The 21624-nt window shown below is 42.0% G+C and overlaps 1 protein-coding gene across 2 annotated transcripts in view; it reads left to right on the top strand.

Annotated features, from left to right (window-relative positions):
• wrnip1 (WRN helicase interacting protein 1) overlaps positions 1-21624 on the top strand; it is a 69690-nt gene that overhangs the window by 46133 nt on the left and 1933 nt on the right. Inside the window, exons 5-8 of one of the 2 annotated variants that reach the window (XM_048549068.2) lie at positions 1875-2030; positions 4079-4158; positions 6716-7309; positions 9401-9596. In XM_048549068.2, coding sequence (XP_048405025.1) covers positions 1875-2030; positions 4079-4158; positions 6716-6952 — 473 coding nt within the window. In that variant the 3' untranslated portion in view covers positions 6953-7309; positions 9401-9596. The remainder of the gene's footprint in view (positions 1-1874; positions 2031-4078; positions 4159-6715; positions 7310-9400; positions 9597-21624) is intronic. The other variant, XM_048549076.2, reaches the window with a different exon arrangement.

Raw genomic sequence — 21624 nt, 5'->3', positions numbered from 1 at the left:
CGAATGGAAAGTTGCAGTACAGGAAATGCGGGAGACGTGGTCAAGGGCGTTCCACAACTTTCCCCCCGCAGTGGTCGAGAACGCCCTTGACCGCGTCTCCGGCGTTTCCCACAACACATCCCACACACCCCGCCCCCACCACAACCACCCAAAGAGGATCCCCCTCGTTCTCACACACCACCCCACCAACCTCCGGATACAACGCATCATCCTCTGACACTTCCGCCATCTACAATCCGACCCCAACACCCAAGACATTTTTCCATCCTCACCCTTGTCTGCCTTCCGGAGAGACCACTCTCTCCGTGACTCCCTTGTTCGCTCCACAGTGCCCTCCAACCCCACCACACCTGGCACCTTCCCCTGCAACCGCAGGAAGTGCTACACTTGCCCCACACCACCTCCCTCACCCCCATCCCAGGCCCCAAGATGACTTTCCACATTAAGCAGAGGTTCACCTGCACATCTGCCAATGTGGTATACTGTATCCATTGTACCCAGTGTGGCTTCCTCTACATTGGGGAAACCAAGCGGAGACTTGGGGACTGCTTTGCAGAACGCCTCCGCTCGGTTCGCAATAAACAACTGCACCTCCCAGTTGCGAACCGTATTAACTCCCCCCTCCCATTCTTCAGATGACATGTCCGTCATGGGCCTCCTGCAGTGCCACAATGATGCCACCCGAAGGTTGCAAGAACAGCAACTCATATTCCGCTTGGGAACTCTGAAGCCCAATGGTATCAATGTGGATTTCACCAGCTTCAAAATCTCCCCTTCCCCCACCACATCCCAAAACCAACCCAGCTCATCTCCTCCCCCCACTGCATCCCACAACCAGCCCAGCCTGTCTCCGCCTCCCTAACCTGTTCTTCCTCTCACCCATCCCTTCCTCCCTTCTCAAGCCGCACCTCCATTTCCTACCTACTAACCTCATCCCACCTCCTTGACCTGACCTATCCCCTCCCCACCTATAATCTCCTCTCCACCTATCTTCTTTTCTCTCCATCTTCAGTCTGCCTCCCCCTCTCTCCCTATTTATTCCAGAACCCTCTCCCCATCACCTTCTCTGATGAAGGGCCTAGGCCCGAAACGTCAGCTTTTGTGCTCCTGAGATGCTGCTTGGTCTGCTGTGTTCATCCAGCTCCACACTTTGTTACCTTCATCAGAGAAGTTGTGATTTGTTCTGAAAAGTTGTGATTTGCAATGTAAACAACTTGTGCACTGTTTTGGGGAGGAAGCAGAAAATTGTTAGAATTTTGCTCATGTTAAAAACATCTTACCTCACTTGTATTACAAATACATGTATGAGGAATTATACCATATAGCTTCAGTAAGGCATGTAATTATTTTACTTCTCATCACATTTTTGATTAGATGGCCAAACATGCACAACACATGGAATCACAGATAAGAGCAGGAATTGGCCATTTGACCCCTAAGGCCTGCTCCATCATTCAATATGATCATAGCTGATAATTGAGCTCAATACCCCAATCCTACCCTTCCTCCTCCTCCTCCTCCTCCACCTCCTCCCCCTCCTCCCCCCCCCCCCCCTCCTACCGCCCCACAAATCCCTTGATCCTTTAGCCACAGAAGCTATATCTATCTCCTTCTTCAAAATGCATTATGTTTTGGCCTCAACCATTTTCTATGGTAGTGAGTTGCACAGATTCCCCACTCTCTGGGCAAAGAATTTCTTCTTGGTCCTAAAATGTTTACCCTTTATCCTTAATCTGTGACCCCCTGGTTCTCAGCTTCCCCACCATCAGAAACATCCTTCCTGCGTACGCATACTGTGCTCTGAGCTAAATAATATCCTTGCAAGTTTGAGTATAAGCTAGTCAGTTATCATAAAATTCCTGCTTAATTCTCAGGGGAGGAACATTATAACTGCATCTCAGCACTACACAAGACGATGCGAGCTTCTGATGAGAAAGCTGCCCTCTATTGGCTTGCAAGGATGCTGGAAGGTGGTGAGGATCCATTGTATGTAGCACGGCGACTGGTGAGATTTGCCAGTGAAGATGTAGGTATGGCTTTAATATAACAATATTGAATATTTCTTCTAGTTATTCCAAGTCTTTGAATTTTGGTAATGGTTGAGAACAGAGCAGAAAGAAATTAAGTAAAACTGACTGAATGAAACTCATACTGCTCTCTGTGCAGCAGCACCCCAGCCTTTCTATTACAGATTCCTGGATTGACCTTGGCCCATTCCCCAGACTATAGTGATATGGAACCCCAACCCAGCAGCCACCTGATCATGTCCCACGCTCCTGTACTGAGATCAGATGCTGGCTTTGACTGACTGTGGTGGGTCTCCCAACTGACAGCAGCCCCCTTGACTTAACTGAAGGTGACTACCAGTAGACATTGCTTCAACCAAATGCCATATCTCACTTGCTGCCTGAGGTGCTGGCATATGTTGGGATGACATTGACTCAGCATTAGGAACATACGGCCACACGTTTGCCCTTATGTCTGATCACTGCTGACAGTTGCATGGCGTTGTGCCAAAAAGCAAGTCGAGAAAGAAGTGCTATAAGCTGTAAGTTCTGAATGAGGTGCAAAACATATCGAGGCAAGGAAGAAATGTCGTGAGCATCCCATCTCGTCATTCAAGCTTTGGGTGAAAATTTTTTTCTTCAAACATCGAGAATTTCATTTCTCTGATCCTATCACATTTGTCTGCTGACTTGTCATTTTCCATGCTGTTCAGGAGCTGGGAGAATTCCACCAGTGTTTTATTAATTTTACTCATTAATGTAGTTATATAACTTTTAATATGAGCTAAAACAATAATGCATACATTATTATGCACGGCGCATGGTGGCTCAGTGGTTTGCACTGTAGCCTCAGCGCCAGGAACCCGGGTTCGATTCTAGCCTCTGGTGACTGTCTGTGTGGAGTTTGCACATTCTCCCCGTGTCTGCATGGGTTTCCTCCAGGTGCTCCGGTTTCCTCCCACAGTCCAAAGATGTGCAGGCTAGGTGGATCGGCCATGCTAAATTGCCCATAGTGTTCAGGGGTGTGTGGGTTATAGGTGGATGGGTCTGGGTGGGATGCTTCAAGGGGCGGTGTGGACTTGTGGGGCTGAAGGGTCTGTTTCCACACTGTAGGGAATCTAATCTAATCTACAGTATTGCTTCCAAACATTGAGTGACATACTTTGTCCTTGTATGCATGTTATTTGCTTGCTGTCAAAGATAGATTTTCAATTCGAGCCGAGATCAAGATGGATATTGCAGATTGGATGTTGTTGGTTGGAATTAAGACACATCCTAGTTCCACCAGGATATATGCCCTATTTTCTCCATACATTCATTTCATAATGTGGGCTTGGTCACTGGGGCCATTCAGGAACTGTGCTTAGTACAACCATATAAAATTACTGTGGAACTCATCAGCTAGGAGCTGTTTTGAGTTCCAGGGAAGCACTTTGATGAGAGTCGTGGATGAAGCTTTCATTGATTTGCAGAGTTCTCAGAGCACATGGGGATTAGCAATGGTACCTAATAATTGTTACCACATCCCAGGAATAAATTACATAGAGCAATCAATTGCTTTCATTATCAATCTCTTCTGTATTCAGGGATCTTCTGATACAAGAGCCATATCCAAGATTTTTGTAAAATGTTGTGCTAATTTATGCACACCAGTAGAGCAGTAGAACTTACAGATAAGTTTAAATGAACGGTCCCATTTGTTTGCCTAATCATTGCCCTCCAACTGATGATATTGATAGATTACACTTCTGATTTCGGAATTTTCCATTAATGTATCACCTCTTATGAGATGTCCATTTTGGTAGACTGGTGTTTCTTTAGACATTTTATTTTCACAATGGATCCACAACTTCTGTTACTTTTTCTTTTGCTGACTTGCCCTCATTTCCAGTACACATTCTAAAATTTTTGTGAAATTGCAGTAGTGAAATTAAGGCATCAGACACTGAAACCATCTTTACTTAAAACTCTGCAGTGTAACCATCTTACATAAATACACAAGTGTTTAGTCCTGTTAGAATTTCTGAAAGATGGTACGTTAAACTCAGCTGTCATTTGTTGATCTTTTATAGGGCTAGCAGACCCTTTGGCTTTGACCCAGGCAGTATCTGCTTACCAAGGATGTCATTTTATAGGGATGCCTGAATGTGAGGTATTTTAGTATTTTATTCTTGTCTGTGTATTTATATCCGGATTACAATACCAATTGTGTGCCTTCTGAAATCTCATTCTTTTGTAATTCTTTATCTGCTTTTAAAGAGCATCTGCCAGATTCTGTTCCCACCCTCAAATTGAAAATTGTTAATAGCGCAAAGAAATTCAACATGATTACTTAGATTCCAAATGATGTTCTACTGGCGTAGTGATTCTGTAATATTTAGTGTGACTACTTACAGCCAGATAACGGTTGGCCTAAGTCGATTGTACCATGCCATCCCAGTATGTCTGAAGCTCATGCTTAGCACAGTCCCCAAATAATTATACAAATATAACTTTCTGAGCCAGGACAAAGATGTGATACAAGATACCATTGGAGGCCAGGCAGCAGCAAAGGCGCAGGAAAGTTGACGTTTCGGGTCAAAACCCTTCATCAGGAATTCTGAAGAAGGGTCCCAACTCAACGTCAACTTTCCTGCTCCTCCGATGCAGCCTAGCCTGCTGTGCTCCTCCAACCCCACACAGTTATCTCTGACTCCAACATCAGCAGTTCTTACTATCTCCAAGATACTCTTGAACTTGTTTTGATTTGAATTTCTGTAAACAAACACCGGATTTGACAGTACCTTGCTGAAACGGGGGCAGTAGTTTAGTGTTATAGGACTGCTCAGGACTTCCTTCACACCTGATCTTGATGAGAAACATATATCCCCCCCATACTGTGAAAATAAGCAAAAAGACAAGCATAATCCCAAAGGCATCAGGAGTGACCCTAAGATTCAGCAAACGTATCCAGTTTGCACACCATGATTCAGTCTTGAATATTGACTCATCTTCATTAGGTGGCAAACAGTGTGTACAAAAGAAAAGGAAATGATATGTTCTTCAGAAGGTGTAATCTTTGCACATGATTTTAATTTTTAAGAAAATTAGATAATTGATTTTTGTTCATGTAGCTAATTATGATTTGGTTGCATGCATTTAAAATTCTAAATTTCAAACATAGAGTCACATTTTCCTGGCAAGAGAGCAACATATAAATGACACATGCTGTTATTAATGTAAAATTTAGCCAGTGCGTTGAGGGTCAAGAAATGTTCCATGAGGTAAAAATCTCCAGGGTGTGCTTGGTAGTTTATAGCTTTCCACTTAAATAAAAGCAAAGTACAGCGTTTTCTGGAAATCTGAAATTAAGTCAGAAAGGTCCGAAGAAACTCTGCAAGTCTGGCAGCATCTCTGGAAAGTTCAATACAGTCAACTTTTTTGGTTCTGTTCCTGTTGTGAATGATTTAGTCTCAGAATAATGTGGTATATTTGATGAGAATGTGCAACAATTGTTTTACGTATCTCATTGTGCGAAGAAACTACCTTCCTATTCTGGACTGAACAACATCATTAGAGGTATAATCCTGCAAAGTTAATGTCCATGGTAGGAAAGCTACTAAATTCTGCATATAGGTGGACTATGCTGGAAAACATGTTTATGTGGCAACTATAGGTGGACAGTACTAGAAAACATGTTTATGTATTTTCTGCACCGTAACAGAAATAGATAATCCAAAGTGATCAGGCTAAGTTGCATCTAGTTATTATTTTTCCAGATATTGACAAATAAGTTAGATCAGGGAAAGTCTTTGGATGTTGTCTGTCAGGATTTCCAGAAGATACGTAATAAAATTCTGCACAATGAATTATGAGCAGAAGTGAGAACATGTAAAGTTGAAGGTTGTCTTTTAATTGAGTTGGAAATTAAGTTTGGAGGTAGTAGAAAGCAAAGGCTAGATATTCTGAAATTGGGATGTGACAAGTTTTTGAACCACAAGGATTTCTTCTTGGGCCTGAACTTTTCATATTTGTCAGTGATTTTGATTAAAGGGGCTAGAGAATTGTGTACCAAGAAAAAGGATCATAAAGTTAGAGTGAGGAGCAAAATTAAAAAGACTTTCATATAAGGTATAGTGGAAATTTACAACTTCTTTCAAAAGGCTGTCAATGCTATGCCATTGCAGTTGCCAGAATGAATGATGACTTAAACAAGTGTTTGAAGCAATATAGAACAAAGACAGGAAATTGGAAAGTGAAGTACAAATCAGCAGATCTACTTCACTGACAGAGCAGAATTCGCATTCTAATATTCCTATATTCCTGTAGTATTAGGACTCTGAAGAATGCATGGAAATAGTCATCAGTGCAATTTTGCAACCTTGATCAGCCTCCAACAAAAAAAAAGCACTCTCGCATTATCTTAAACCTAGCATGATGTCACAATTACATCATGTAGCCACTTTTGGTAGGAAACAGTTAATCAGCAACTATAGGCGGAAAATACTAGAAAACACGTTTGTGTATTTTCTGATCTGTAAAACAATAGGCGAGCTCGTACGAAATTCAATTAAATATTTCCTATTATCTAAAGAACGGAAGTCTGATGTCTGGCATACAGAAGAGAAAAGCTCATGACCAACAAATAAGTTACATTTCTGATTTCTGTTGTTGAGGCTTAGAATGATTGGCAAATTTAAAAGTAATGGTCTTTCTCTCTTATCATACAGGTTATTTTAGCGCAGTGTGTAACATACCTGTCAAGAGCACCAAAGTCGGTTGAGATTTACATGGCATATGACGCTGTTAAAGAGTCCCTGAGGAACCACAAAGGTCCATTGCCTTCTGTTCCACTGCACCTTAGAAATGCACCTACAAAACTCATGAAGGATCTTGGCTATGGAAAAGATTGTAACAACTGTTTTTTGAACAAGCCAGATGATAATCCCTCTCCAATTAAAGAATAACCCCTTTATTGCAATGGGCTTCTTTTTCCCCCCATGTATTTTCTTTTGTCTGTCTAACAACAGGAATTAACACTATAAAATAAATCGCACCAGCAAAAGAAACCACTGTACTGCTTGCAGTATTTATTATTTATTCCATCATCGCCTTCTGCTAATGTTATCTCAAGTATATTCATTCTAAAAACATACAAATAAGAATAAAAACATAACTTGACTTTGGCTATTTATTCCATTCCGTGTGGGGCTGCCTGATGTTCCAGTACTTAACAGTTGAAGATAGCTGAACTCCTGTCTAGTTTCCATATCAGTGAAGAAAGATGAACATTTCACTGCATCCACAGGTGGACAAATAACCAGGTTTGTGTCAGATCTCTTACTTGTGATTCATTGAACCATGGCTTTTTTTTTTGCCCAAAAATGCACAAAAGAAACAGAAATAATGATGCAGTCTGCATTTCTCCTTGATGTTACCTAGATGGTCTTACCACATTCTCAGGCCATTCCACATTCCTTTGAGTGTAATGATCAGTTTGAATTACAGTCACTATAATGTACACAATCAGGATCATAAGGCCCTATTAACAAAAGTGACTATAGATCCCAAAAATGCTAATTAGTTTCAAATCCAGGCTCAATTTGATTTTAGTGAACACTAGTCTCTACAAACGTTTAAATTCTGCATCAGTGTACATATTCAGAGTTCATGGCCAATGGAACAAAGCAACTGACTAGAGAATCTACAGTTGCTTTTGATAATTAAATTTTTTTTATATAATAGAGGTTGATTTTAGATTGAGGCTCCTTGTTACGGCAGAGTAAAGGTATTTCTACTGTGCATTTGCTCCTGTGCTGTGATGGTCAATATAATTTCGGTCTTTAAAATGACAGTAATAACTTGGATACAGAATCGGCTAAGTGATGGGTAACGGGATCAATGGATATTTTTCAGACTGTGGGAAGGTTTGAGGTGGACCTCCCCAGAGATTGGTTTTGAGACATCTGCTTTTTCTGATTTACATTTATCTGTAACTTGGTGTGCAGGGAACAGTTTCAAAGATTGCAAGTGACACAAAACTTAGAAGAATTGTAAACTGTGAGGAAGACGCTGTGGAACACCGAAGGACATTTGCAAGTTCATGAAATGGGCGTGTAGGTGGCAGATCTGGCTCAATGCAGAGAAGTGCGAGGTTGAAAGGCAATACAAAATACAGAGTCCAATTTTAAAGGGAGTACAGGAGCAAAGGACCCTGGGTGTATATGTGTTCAGATCATTTGAAGTAGGCAGGGCAAGTGGAGAGAGCAGTTAGTAAAACATTTAGTGTCATTAGCATTATTAATACAGGCATAGAATACAAGAGCAAGAATGTGATGCTGAATTTTTACAAGATACTTGTTAGGCCTCATCTGGAATATTGTGTATAATTGTGGGTGCCACGTTAAAGGAAAAATGTGAATGAGTTGGAGAGTGTGCAGAGGCAGTATACACAAGAATAGTTCCAGGAATGTGAAGCTTTGGTTGTGAGGTTGGATTGAACAAGTTGGGACTATTCTCTCAGATTTCTTCTCCCCAAGGAGGAGGTTTCATTGAGGTTTTCAAAGTCATGAGCTGGCCAAGTAGAGTAGACACGGATAAGTTGTTCCTGCTTGAAAAGGAACTCAAACAAGAGGGCATAGATTTGAAAGTGATCCGCAAAAGAAGCAAGAGTGAAGTGAAAGAAATAACTTTTTCCACACAGCAAGTAACTAGGGTATGGAATGCACAGCCTGGAAATGTGGAGACAGATTCAATTGAGGCATTCGAGAAGACATTGGATGATTTTTTTGGATAGAAATAGTGTGCAAGAGTGTGGGTAAAGCAGGAGATTGGCACTGGGTAATTATGCTTTTTTGAAAACCCTGTGCAGGCACCATTGATCAAATGGCCTCCTTCTGCAGTATAATAATTCTGTAATTCACTGGTTATGCTATTCGCTGAAGTTACTACCTGCTGAGATGTAGTTTCACAGATATCAAGCAGACTTAAATTCCTAGTCCCTATGTTTACATCACAGTTACTCATTGGTGGGAACAGGTAGTGTGCCGCTCTGTTCTCAAATTACTTTAATACCAACAAATCACAGCAGGTGTCGTTAGGCCAGCTTCATGGTAGAGCTTACACAGCACTGAGTGGGAACCTTATGTTCTGTAGAGCTCAGTTACACTTCAGATAAATTTTACGGAATCTTTGCTGGGGGAAGGTATTGGTTGATGCAATCCTTTCACTTAATTTCAACTAAGTTGATGTAGAGCCGATTCTTTCAGTAAAATATAATATTCTTAACTGGTATATTCAAATAAAATCCTGGGTAAAAGTATCAGGCTTTTAGGCAGGCTTCAATAAAACTGTGAAATGTATGATTGCAAATCAGCAACCCGGTTTAAACAGTGATTTATTTTTCTCTCTTCCAGTTCCCATTTTGCACTAGTGCTGAAAATGAATTTCACACCCTTATTCTCTGCTGCTTTTGACCTCAGCTGGGCCACCTGTTTCAGAGATCACTATTTTCTTCAGGACAAGAGTAGAAAAAGCATCTGATGCAAGTGTACTGGAGTAACTGCTTTGCAACCTAAACACAAGAAAATTACATTCACAAGTGCTAGATTGGTGAAGTATTTCTTCCCTTACTTAGTTCTTGTGCTATCTGTCACTAATCCAGTATGGAAGTTTCAAACTATGACCAGCTCAGTCAATGGTAATACTGCAGTCTTGATGTGCTGTTGCTCCTGCACCATGTGTATTTTGTACTTCCCATCTTAATGTTTCTTCTCCATAGTGTTTGACTTGGGGAAAGACTGAACCATCAGCTGATCAGGATCAGTAAATGGTAATCTGCAAGTAGTTTACTTGTTCATGTTTGACTTCAAGCCATGAGGCATTATAGGGTCCAGAGTCAACATTTTATACCAAATATATCGCACTGTATTTCGAACTCTGATGGGATACTACTTTCAGAGGAGACTGATTAAGTATAATTCAGTGAGTATGGCTATACCTGGTTGCTATTTGGACAGCCTTGAGAGCCCAAATTTTGCCCTAACACCCATATGTTAGTGAAGGAGATTTGTCAGTGATTCAGTGAGCAGATTTTGCCTTCAGCATTGCTGCTACTTGGTCTGTGGTTTTTTTTGCAGCATTTCAAAACAATTTAGGGTAGTTAAGAGTCAACCATTTTGGTGTGGGACTGGACTTGCATGCCGGCCAAACTGAGTAAGGACAGCAGATTTCCTTCCTTTAAAGCACATTAATGAACCATAGTGTTCAAAAAGCAAATGACAAACCTGCCCCTGAGTAACTGGACATTAGTAACCAAGATCAGTTTTGACCCCATACTGACATGCCCTGAAAATGTGCTACAAAGGAAAAATGTGTGAACTGTAAGCTTTGTTTCAGCATGTATGAGCAGTGGCAGATTTGACTTCCCAGTTGAATTGATATAAGGTTTGATCTGGAAATGTTCAAGGACAAATCAAGTATGCAGAATTGGAGGGACCAAGGATGATTGTGAATTTAATGCAGAGTGGGCACCCACACAAACTGTAAGTCATCTGCAACAAAAGAGGTCAGTTTAGTTTTGGCAAGGAGATAACTTAGAATAAAAACCCTTCTATCACGATAATACTTGATTCTGACTCCCATCCTTGACAGTAGAACAGGCTGCACCTCTTCAACTGTGAAGATTGAAGAAGTCAGCAATGCTAGTGTGCTCCTGGTCATCATGGTTTGACAGATCTGGCCACTATGCCATCTAGGTCGTGAGGACGATGTTAGTGGCTCAAGTATTTTATCTTGAACAAAGTACTTTGATTAATAAATAGAGCAAAACTTATTGCCCTCTCAGTCAGGCTTGCAAGACAGAAGAAGCATTTTTAAATCGGGCGAAGTTGAAAAAACGCAGTTGCTGGAAAAGCTCAGCAGGTGTGGCAGCATCTGTGAAGGAAAAAACAGTGAACTAGTTTTGTCTAGTGTTTGACTAGTTTTTTTTATTCCAGATTTTCTTGCAAATTGAATTTTCACTATCTTCCCTCTGGAATTTGAACCCGTGTCCCTCGAATGTTAAATGAGGCTTCTGGATTGCTGGGCTATAGATATTACCATTACACCACCACCACCACCTCTCCAGTCTATTGTCTATTAAGGTTTCTGAATGGCGACATCAGAAGATGCTTTTGCACCATGTAGGCCCTCACTGTAGCAGGAGTCCGGTAATTAGGAGGAGGTGCTTTGTAGCAGAAAGTGGGAGATGCACGAGAGTTGCAGGAGTTTTGGGGTTTCTAGGAGAAGTGTTTAATGCTGGGCTATAGCCTCTCCCTTGTAATGATGCTGTCTGCAGTGGACTTCTGCTACACTTGCTGCTTGGCCTTCAGCTGGGCTCCCCCTGCTGACACGGTCGGGGATACCAAATTCCCTTCCATTGCTCAAGGTTGCATTCGATCCTACTTCTTGAACATTTAACTAAGGAGGTAGCCTGCTAATTGGCCACCATCCTGAAAATTAAGCCAGCCAGGATACTGAGTGGATGAGTGATTATGAAAATAAGGAAAATTCAACTATAAACTGCTGAAAATAAATAGAAATAAACCATCTAATCCTTGCATAATTATGCTCACCAGATGGATAATTGTCTAGAATTGGAGAACCAGTTCTGTTTTAAAGTGAAAAAAGTATTTTTATTAAATGTTCTGAACAAAGTATAGAGGTAATACCCAAATCAGCGATGCAGTAAGCCAATGGAATATATTGAGCTTATTGAATATTATGATTTTATCTGTCCATTGACCCAGGGTATTTCTTTTATATTGAAAGTAAAGATCACAAGTCTAATTAAAAGTGAAAGTTGCAAGTATGTTGTCAATAAATGTCAGCAAAATTGTGATTTCGAACACAATCACTCAGCAGTCTGGCATTCCAATTAGTCACAATACTAAAGTCGGTCAAGCAAGATGGAGCAACCCATTCAGTCATCCTCTCATCCATAATCCCTTCAAGTTAATAATGAAGCTAAAATTCCTTGGTCTCTGTTTGGGACTTCAAGCCTGTTTCTTTGTATTATCAGTCCACTCCCATAGGAACAGGCTTGACTGAGATTTGAACCCTCACCGAACAGCTCACTCAAACAGTGATCTAACTCCTCAACTATGCAGCCATCAGTTCCAGTTGGAACTTCTGGCGCAGTGAACAGCAACATTTGTAACACCGATATTAACATTCTATTCATTGTTGGATGCTGATTTGTAGCTCTTCTGTGTTTCCCAACTCTTTATCAGTTGAACACCGAACTGAATGGCTGGCTGTAGTGGCAAAGAGTACAAAAGGCCTGAAGAATTTTTGTGGGAGCACTAGAATTCTAGCCTATGAATTCACTGTAGCTTTGAGTGTGTTCCAACACCTATAGTTCAGAAAAAGTAACTAACAATAGCTTACATTTATTTTCTGTCTTTAAAATGATAATGCATATCCAAGTACCTTATGACAGAATACCTAAGGATGAGTGTCTTAAACCATGACGCCTGTGCTCATAACCAAGATCCTTGTGCATAAGGCAATCATCATTCTGACTCTTCTATATGCCTCTGAAACGTGGACTATGCGTATATATACACCTCAAGTTCCTTGAAAAGGGCTGTTTATGATGGATTTTCTGCATCAGCTGGGAGAACAGGCATACTCGCATAACTGTCCTTGACGCAGCTAACAGGACTAACATCAAGTCCATGATCATTCAAAACCAACTCTGCTGGACTGGCCAACATAGAATGCCCAAGTTCCGATTGTCAAAGCAAATTTTCTTCGCCCAGCTCAAGGAAGGCAATTGAACAAGACAAAGACAAAGGAAGCAGTTCAAAGATGAATTGAATGCATCTTTTAGAAAATTCAATGGAGACACTGATGCCTGGAGATCCTCATTCAGATAAAGCTGGCTTGAAGGAGACTCGTGTATGAGACACACAGTTCTTTGAGAACATATGTCGGTAAGAGGTAGTACAGAAAAGGAGCCAGGGAAACAAATGACAGCAATTTCAAGGCCAAGGACCAATTCCACATCCTGCCAAATATGTGGTCAAAGATGCAGCTCTAGGATCGGGCTCAGCAGCCTCCCAAGGACCCACAGAATCTGTGACCAATGACACAGAATTTGCAAGTTGGACAATCATAACTCATTAGTGAGTGCTGATGACAATAATTGGGATAAAGAATTGAACAGAAGTCATAGAGTTCCTACAGTGAAGAAAGAGGCCATCTCTGCAGTTTGCACCGACCTCCAATGAAGTGCTGAACATTGTGCAATCGTTGGCAAGCAACCTCACTTCTAACCTTATGATGGAGGGAAGATTGTTGTGAAGCAATTGAAGATGGCTAGGCCTAGGAAACTACCCTGAGGAATTCCTGTGGAGATGACCTTCCTGTGTACCCGACATGATTCTGACCAGTGGAAATTTTGCTCCCTGTTAGCCATTAATTTCAGTTTGCTAGGGCTCCTCGATGCTACACTCAGTTGACTGTGACCTTGATGTTAAGGGCTTTCCCTCTCACCTTACCTCTGGAATTCAGCTCTTGTGTCAACATTTGAACTAAGGCTGGAATGATAGGGGATTAATATAGAAATTACTTTCCAAGAGGAGCTCTCCAGGAGATTATATTAATTATGCTTGAGTAATTGTTAAACTGCTTACTCTTACATGATATGACCCAGTCTAGTTCTGTTTTGACAGCACACAGGAAGTCCAGATGCACTGGACATGTGACCAAATAAGTTTCCTTTAGGATGGAGATCATTCTTTGTCGCTTCTTTGGAACTATTCAAGCTTAGTCAAGGTTATATCTCCAAACGTGTGAGTGAACAAACCTGGACCTAACAAACCTGGGTCCTTGCTGATATATTTGCATCATTGTTAGCCATGGGTGAGATCCTGGAAGACTGGAGGGTTGCAACTGTTGTGCCCTTATTCAAGAAGGGCTGCAAGGCTTGGGTATATAGACCAGCAAGCCTAACATCTGTGGTAGATAAGTTATTTGAGAAGATTGAGGGATAAGATATGCATTCATTTGGAAAAACAGGGTTTGATTTGGAGTAGTCCACATGGCTTCATGCATGGGAAATCATGCTTCACAAATCTGTTAGAGTTCTTTGAGGTGATCAGGAAGGTTGATAAAGGCAGGGCGGTAGACATAGTCTGTATGGATTTCAGTAAAGCCTTTAAGGTTCCATGTGGTACACTACTCTGAAAGATTAGATCGCATGGAATCCAGGGAGCTGGCAAATTGGATACGCAATTGGCTTGATGGTAGGAAGCAGAAGGTAATTAGTGGAAGGACGTTTGTCAGACTGGAGGCCTGTGACTACTGGTGTGCCTCAGGGCTTCATGCTAGGCACATTGTTGTCTGTACATTCTCATCCAAATCATTGATACAGATAACAAGGCACGATTAGTAAGTTTGCAGATGACACTAAAATAGGCGGTATCATGGACAGTGAGGAAGATTATCAGAAATTGGAACAGGATCTTGATTATCTGGCGTAGTGGGCTGAGAAATGCCAAATAAAGTTTAATTTCGATGCGTGAGGTGTCGCATTTTGGAATGTCAAATCAAATTAGGAGTTTCATGGTGAATGATGGCCTTAAGGAGTGTAGTGGAGCAGAGGGTCGCTGGAGTTCAAATGCACAGTTCTCTGAAAGCGGAGTCACAGGTAGACAGGACAGTGAAGAAGGCTTTTGTCACACTGGCCTTTGTCAGTCAGGGCATTGAGTACAGAAGTTGGGAAGTTATGTTGCAGGTGTACAGGACATTGGTAAGGTCACACTTGGAGTATTGCGTTCAGTTTTGGCCAGCTTGCTATAGGAAGGATGTTATTGAACTGGAAAGAATGCAGACGAAATTTACAAGTTGTTGCCAAGACTCTCGGGACTGAGTTATAGGGAGAGGTTGGACAAGCCAGGACTTTTTTTCTTTAGAGCGTTGGAGACTTAGGGGGCTCTTACAGACGTGTACAAGCTCATAAGAGGCATGGATGGGGTGAGTGCAGTAAGTCTTCTTCCCACAGTTGGGGAATCGAGGACAAGAGGGCATCAGTTTAAGGGAATAGGGTAAAGATTACATGGGAACGTGAGGGGCAACTTTTTCTCCACAGAGGGTGTTATGTATGTGGACTGAGCTGCCAGAAGAAGTGGTTGAGGTGGGTACACTAACAACATTTAAAAGGCACGTGGACACATACGTGGATAGGAAAGGTTCAGGAGAATATGGGCCAAGTGCAGGGAAATGAATGGATATTTTGCTCAGCACAGACCAGTTTATACCAAAGGGCCTCTCTCTCTGCTGTAGGCCTCTATAACTCTATGAGCAGTTGAACCAATGAACTCCACAACGACAGAATAGTGACCCTGAATTGCATATATAATTGCCACTTCTTCTGGCAGCTCAGTCCACATACATAACACCCTATGTGTAAAAAAAAAAGTTGCCCCCTAAGTCTCCAACGCTCTAAAGAAAAAAAGTCCTGGCTTGTCCAACCTCTCCCTATAACTCAGTCCCGAGAGTCTTGGCAACAACTTGTAAATTTCGTCTGCATTCTTTCCAGTTCAATAACATCCTTCCTATAGCAAGCTGGCCAAAACTGAACGCAATACTCCAAGTGTGACCTTACCAATGTCCTGTACACCTGCAACATAACTTCCCAAAAGTTCCCATGTAATCTTTACCTGTTACCTGAAACTGATGCCCTCTTGTCCTCGATTCCCCAGCTTTGGGAAAAGATTGAGTACACTCACTCTATCAATACAACCCTATCACTTCCAAATTTTGTCATTGTAGAGGCAGGCATGGTTCAGTTAATGCTGCTCTTACCTCCGAATCAGGAGGTTGTTGGTTAGTTTCGTAGTCGAATGTATGCAGACAATCTCGCTTATAGTTTTGGATAAGATGTTAATCTGAGGCAGTCGTCTCCCGCAAGTGCATGTGAATTGATTCTGTAAGAACATTTTGAAGAAGATCAGGGTTGTAATTCTTTCTGGCTAATATTTATTCCTCAATTAATATCACTAAAAACATTATCTAGTCACTAACATATATTTCTGTTTGTGGGAGCTTGTTGTAGTACAAACTGGCTGCAACAATTCCTGCATTACAACATTGATTGCACTTCAAAAGTATTTCATGAGCTGTTAAAATTTCTGAGTTCCTGAAAGGCATTATGTAAATGGATTATTTTTCTTGTTTCACTTAATCATGAATTGATCCACACAGAATTAACACCTTGCCCACTCTCTCAACTGCTTTCCTTATTGTTCTCTATAATCAATAAGTATATTGTGTTACTCCCATCTACATGTTTCACATATTTGTCCACGTTAAATGTCATTTGTCAATATTTGTTGATCTCCCTAAACTTTTTTGCAGAATATTATGCTCTTCGACAGTTTTCAGCCACATTTGAATGTGGAATTGGAGAGTGGGTAGAGACAGGCAGGGCTTGGTTTATGACGAAAGTTCAAGTGTGAGTTACAATAATTGAATGATTTTCTACACACATTTTGCTCCCTACCTAACCTATAACATCACCATGAAACCTAAGTTGTTCAAGGAAAAGGCCTACCATCACTTCCTTTCATGTATAAGGACTGGCAATAATTGTGTCCCTCCCTGTGTCATCCATGTCCTGTGAATTAGTTCTTTAAATGATAAAGCAGGTAAAGAGGGAAAATGGTCAAATCATCTTGTCTGAGGCAGTTGTTTGAAAGAGCTATCCGGTTCATCACATTGTCTCATTCTTTCCCCATAGCCTTACACTAGTTTACCTTTGAAAATTTTATTCAGTTTTCTTTAGAAGTTATTACTTAATCTGCTTCCACCATTCTTTCAGACAGAATTCCAAACTGTAATAACAGCCTACCTTACATGATATTTCACACGGATGATCCCTGGAATGGTAGGTTTAACGTATGATGAACGACTAAGGATCCTGGGATTGTATTCATTAGAGTTTAGAAGGTTGAGGGGAGATCTAATAGAAACTTACAAGATAATGTATGGCTTAGAAAGGGTGGATGCTGGGAAGTTGTTTCTGTGAGGCGGGGAGACTAGGACCCGTGGGCACAGCCTTAGATTGAGAAGGGGTAAATTTAAAACTGAAATAAGGAGACATTTCTTCAGCCAGAGAGTGGTGGGCCTGTGGAATTCATTGCCATGGAGCGCAGTGGAGGCCGGGGCGTTAAATGTCTTCAAGGCAGAGATCAATAAATTCATCTCAAGGAATCGAGGGCTACGGGGAGAGTGCAGGGAAGTGGAGTTGACATGTCCATCAGCTACAATTAAATGGTGGAGAGGACTCAATGGGCCGAATGGCCTTACTTCCACTCTTGTGTCTTATGGTCTTATATTTCCTCATTGGTCTTCAAGTTCTATTGTCAAATACCTCAAATCTTGTGTCCTCTGCTTATCGATATTACTGTCACTAGAAACAGTTTCTCAATTTTTTTGGTGCATCACAGCCATGTAAAGTTTTGGACACATCTCTCTCTTGAACCTTTGCTGCCTAGAGCAGAGCAAACCTATATTTCTTAATCTGCTGCCATTCGAGTCAATCTCTGAGCATACTTTGCAATACTTTGACTTCCTTCTTAAATTGTGATGCTCTGGAATGACCATGATATTCCAACCTTGGTCTAATTAGTGTACCTAGTTTACCATGATTTTGAATTTAATCTTATCTGCACATTTTGAAACTGCACCCTGCGTACCCAAATCTGCGTACCCATTAACATATGATAATGGCACTTTTTGTGATATGAGGCCGACCCTTCGGAGACGCTACTGTCTACTTTCTGTGTCTGAAAAATAATCTTTCACCTGCTTCTGCTTACTGACCCTCAGTAAATTTCTTATCAACTACCATTGCCTCTTGAGTCCCCGTCGGCTTCAATTTTGCAAACAATTTTAAGATGTGGCATATTATCAAACTCTTTTTGAAAGTTTGTAGCACAATATCAGTGCCACAACGCTCAACAATCCGAAACACTATTTCACCGATTAGATAGTCATGAATAATTTACTTCTAGCCAATCATTGCTGGCATTCATTTATTAATATGTATTTGTCCAAGATTATTATCACTGTTATTTTCCCCATAGCAAAATTTACTTAATTGTCTTATTTACTCAAATGCTAGCAAATAGGATTAGATCAGTTTATGGTAACGGTGCGGATGAGTTGGACCGAAGGATCTGTTTCTGTGCTGTATAACTGTGACTCCAGAGTTTATACCTTCCCACATTTGAACAAAAGGATAACATTGGCAGCACTTGAATCCTTTGGTACCATCCAATACTGATGGAGAATTCGAAGATTGTGGTCAAATCATCAATAATTACCACATTTGTTTCCTGCATCTCAGAGTTGTCTGCTCGTTCTTAGTGTTCGCTCAGCACCTACTTGCACGCTTACACCAGCCATGCCTTGTCAATTAGCACAGTTAGGCGGCTTGTCTTGCTGGTCAGCAGTCCTCAGGCAAGAGGGTGCAAATCCTGCTTTGCTACACGCTCTCGGTCAGGGGCCTTTGCAGTCAAGAGTTGGTCCCAGTCATTCCTGTGTCAGCCAGCTCGGGGGTCAGGGTGATGGACAGGCATCAGTCTGTGGTGTGGGCACTTCTGGTCTGGGGCTATGTGGTTAAGTTGCACAGGGGCTGCGCCAAGTCTGTTCATCAGGTCCGTCCACAGAAATTAAGGGAAAAGGAGTTGGTGAGGGGCACCAACTAATTCTTCAGACCTAAGAACTGCAGCTGTGAAGATTGGGGGTTGTGGAACAACAGGGGCATGATGTTTGTGAAGGGACAGGAATAGTTGTCTTCATTTGGGTAGTGGGATAAAGTAAAAGAATGGCTGTGAAGGTGGTCATGCAGGGAAGCGATTGTCCGAGGTCAGAAGTATCCTGGAGTTCAATTGGGGAGTGTGACTTCAAGCAGGGAGGGTGGGAATATAACCACAATTGCCATGGTCACCTCATGGCAAGGATGGTGTTAACTGCAAGCTCGCGTAGACAGGGTTGGTGGGGGCCTAGGGAGGGGACAAGCCTATGGGCTTCACAGGAAGGACTATCAGGCAATGAGATCTAACCTTCAGGACCTCACTGACATGTGGAGGCTGGCAGCAACTGACTGATGACCATTTACTGCCAGCTTCCACCCTGCTGCAAATTGAAAGTGCACAATGGAAAATAGAATAACCACAAGCACACTGTGTGTGGACAGGGCCAGTGACTTGACCTGCGAGGGTGTCATCTTGACCTTCTCTGACATGTTCACATTCCATCTGTCATCGAGCAGGGCAATCCAGGAGCACAGTGGCTAATTTAAATGTGGCAATCGTGTCTCAGTGACGTTTGTGAGTGCTGAGTTCTGGCAATGGCACATGGTAAGATGGGGCTAGAATTGGACATGAGGTGATGGTGCAATGAGGACAATACTGCAGGAAATTCTGCCAGGTCTTGTGGCAAAAACCCCTCCAAAAAAAACCTGACAGAACCAGCACTTAGCCAAATTGACAGTGAAGAAGGTTACCTAGGATTAGGAAGAGATCTTGATCAGTTGGGTCAATGGGCTGAAGAGCAGCAGCGAGTTTAATTTGGATATTTGCAAGGTATCGCATTTTGATGAAACAAACGAAGGCAGGACCTGTACAATTTACGGTACGACTCTGGCAGAACAGTGTGTCCTGGGGCTAAGATGTATAATTCTTTGAAATTTGTGTCATAGGTAGACATAGGAGTTAAGGTATTTAGCTTGCTTACCTTCTGAAACAACTCCATGAAGGCCAGTATCCCATCTCCAAGTCACTATTTAATCTGCATAGTACATGACACTGGCCCAGCTAGCTCAGCGTCAGTTCCTAGAGAGAACACAACCTGTGGCACTCCAGTTTATATCTGCTGGGCCACCAGTGAGCCAACACTACCGCGATACTATATGGAGAGACATTGCATGTTACAGTACCATATCTCGCTTGGGATCATAGCGTGCTAACGCCTTAGATGACAGCAACTGTTTCTTCACTTCCCTAAAGGCTGTATCTTGGCTACATGACCATTTCCAAGGCTCCCTCCTTTTCAATGGCACATGTAAGGCTGCCAGGATGGAGGCCGGGTTGTGTATGAATTTACCATAATAATTCACCAGCCCAAGGAAAGACCTAAACTCCAGCATAGACATGGGAGCTGAAGCTTTGATCTCCATGACTTTATCTTCCAACAGATGTAACCCAGTCTTGTCGACACTGTAGCCCAAGAAGGTTCTTTGGGGTGCCTGGAACACACACTTTACCCTGCCAAGGCAAACACCTGCCTTGGAGAAATATTTAAGCACTGCAACCAAGTTTCTAAATGCTCCTTACTGGTCTTCCCAGTTGATAGCACTTCATCCAGATAATGGGGGATCTGGAATAGACCTTGTAAAATGTTCTCTATCGTCCACTGGAAAGTGGCACCAGCTGATGATACCTCCAAAGGCAATCTCGTATATTGGTACAAACCCTTAAGGCTATTTATTGTAGCACACTTAAGAGAATCCTCATTGCAATTGCGATTGCAGATTCGTATAACTCATAAATCCCCCACAAAGGCGAACTGACCCTTTGGGCTCCACAATTGTTATGACCAGTGCTGCCCGTTCCACAAACTGTACTGGTTTTAAGATCCCTTTGCTTTTCAACCGCCTTATTACTGCCTGTACTTTTGCACATAAGGCAAATGGCATTGGACAGGCCTTGCAGAATTGTGGAATTGCTTCTTGGCCACCATGTATGTGGCCTTGGCCACTTTGATAGCTCCTAGATCTTCCCGAAAAACAACTGGATATTTAATTACATCATCATTCAGGTAACCATATCCTAATAGGAAAATGTTAAGCCAATCAAGATGAATCTTTCTCAGACATTTTTGTCCCATTAAGCTTGGGCCCAAGACTTTAATTAAAATCAGTGGTAACTGAACTATCTGTTTCTCATAATAGACTGGAGTTGAAATTGTAGCTTTAATCTGCAGGGGTTCCCTAGTTTAGGTTCTCAGCCTGGCCAAGGTCTTCCACACATTCGAGGGGTCGTGTCCAGAGGGTATTTTAGTAAAGACTGGTTCTGCAATCACTGGTACGGCCACATCAGTATTGGTCTCCATTAGAACTGGATGACCATGCAACTGGACATTTATTTTGACTGGTTCTGATTTGGACGGTGTTCAGCAATCTAACTGTTCCAAAGCAGCTGTAGGTGGACTTTCCAGGGTGTGCATTCTCCTGGATACTGGCCTATGAATTGTCTTCTGTAATTTAAGTCTGGTGGACTCTCTTGCTGTCATGAATCCACATTATGGCAGCAACTACAACGGCCTGCTGGCCCGGATGCTTGAGAAAATTTTAACCGTTTGGCCGTGCTTGACTTTATTTGGGGTTTTGTTTTGGGTTGACCTCGAGTTCCTCTGTTCAGGATATTTCCTGAGTGAGGCTGAGGAATTGCCTTTACTAAAGTGGTGTTCCCCAAGCTCAGTCAGCCTGGTTAGGGTCTCTTACAGTATATTCCAACAGAACTCATCAACTCCACTTGCCACATTTCTGAAATGACAAAACCAGTCATAATGCCTGTTTGAAGTCCAA

The sequence above is a fragment of the Stegostoma tigrinum genome, chromosome 2, assembly GCF_030684315.1.
Source record: "Stegostoma tigrinum isolate sSteTig4 chromosome 2, sSteTig4.hap1, whole genome shotgun sequence".
Lineage (NCBI taxonomy): Eukaryota > Metazoa > Chordata > Chondrichthyes > Orectolobiformes > Stegostomatidae > Stegostoma > Stegostoma tigrinum.
This window is presented reverse-complemented; position numbering and strand designations above follow the sequence as displayed.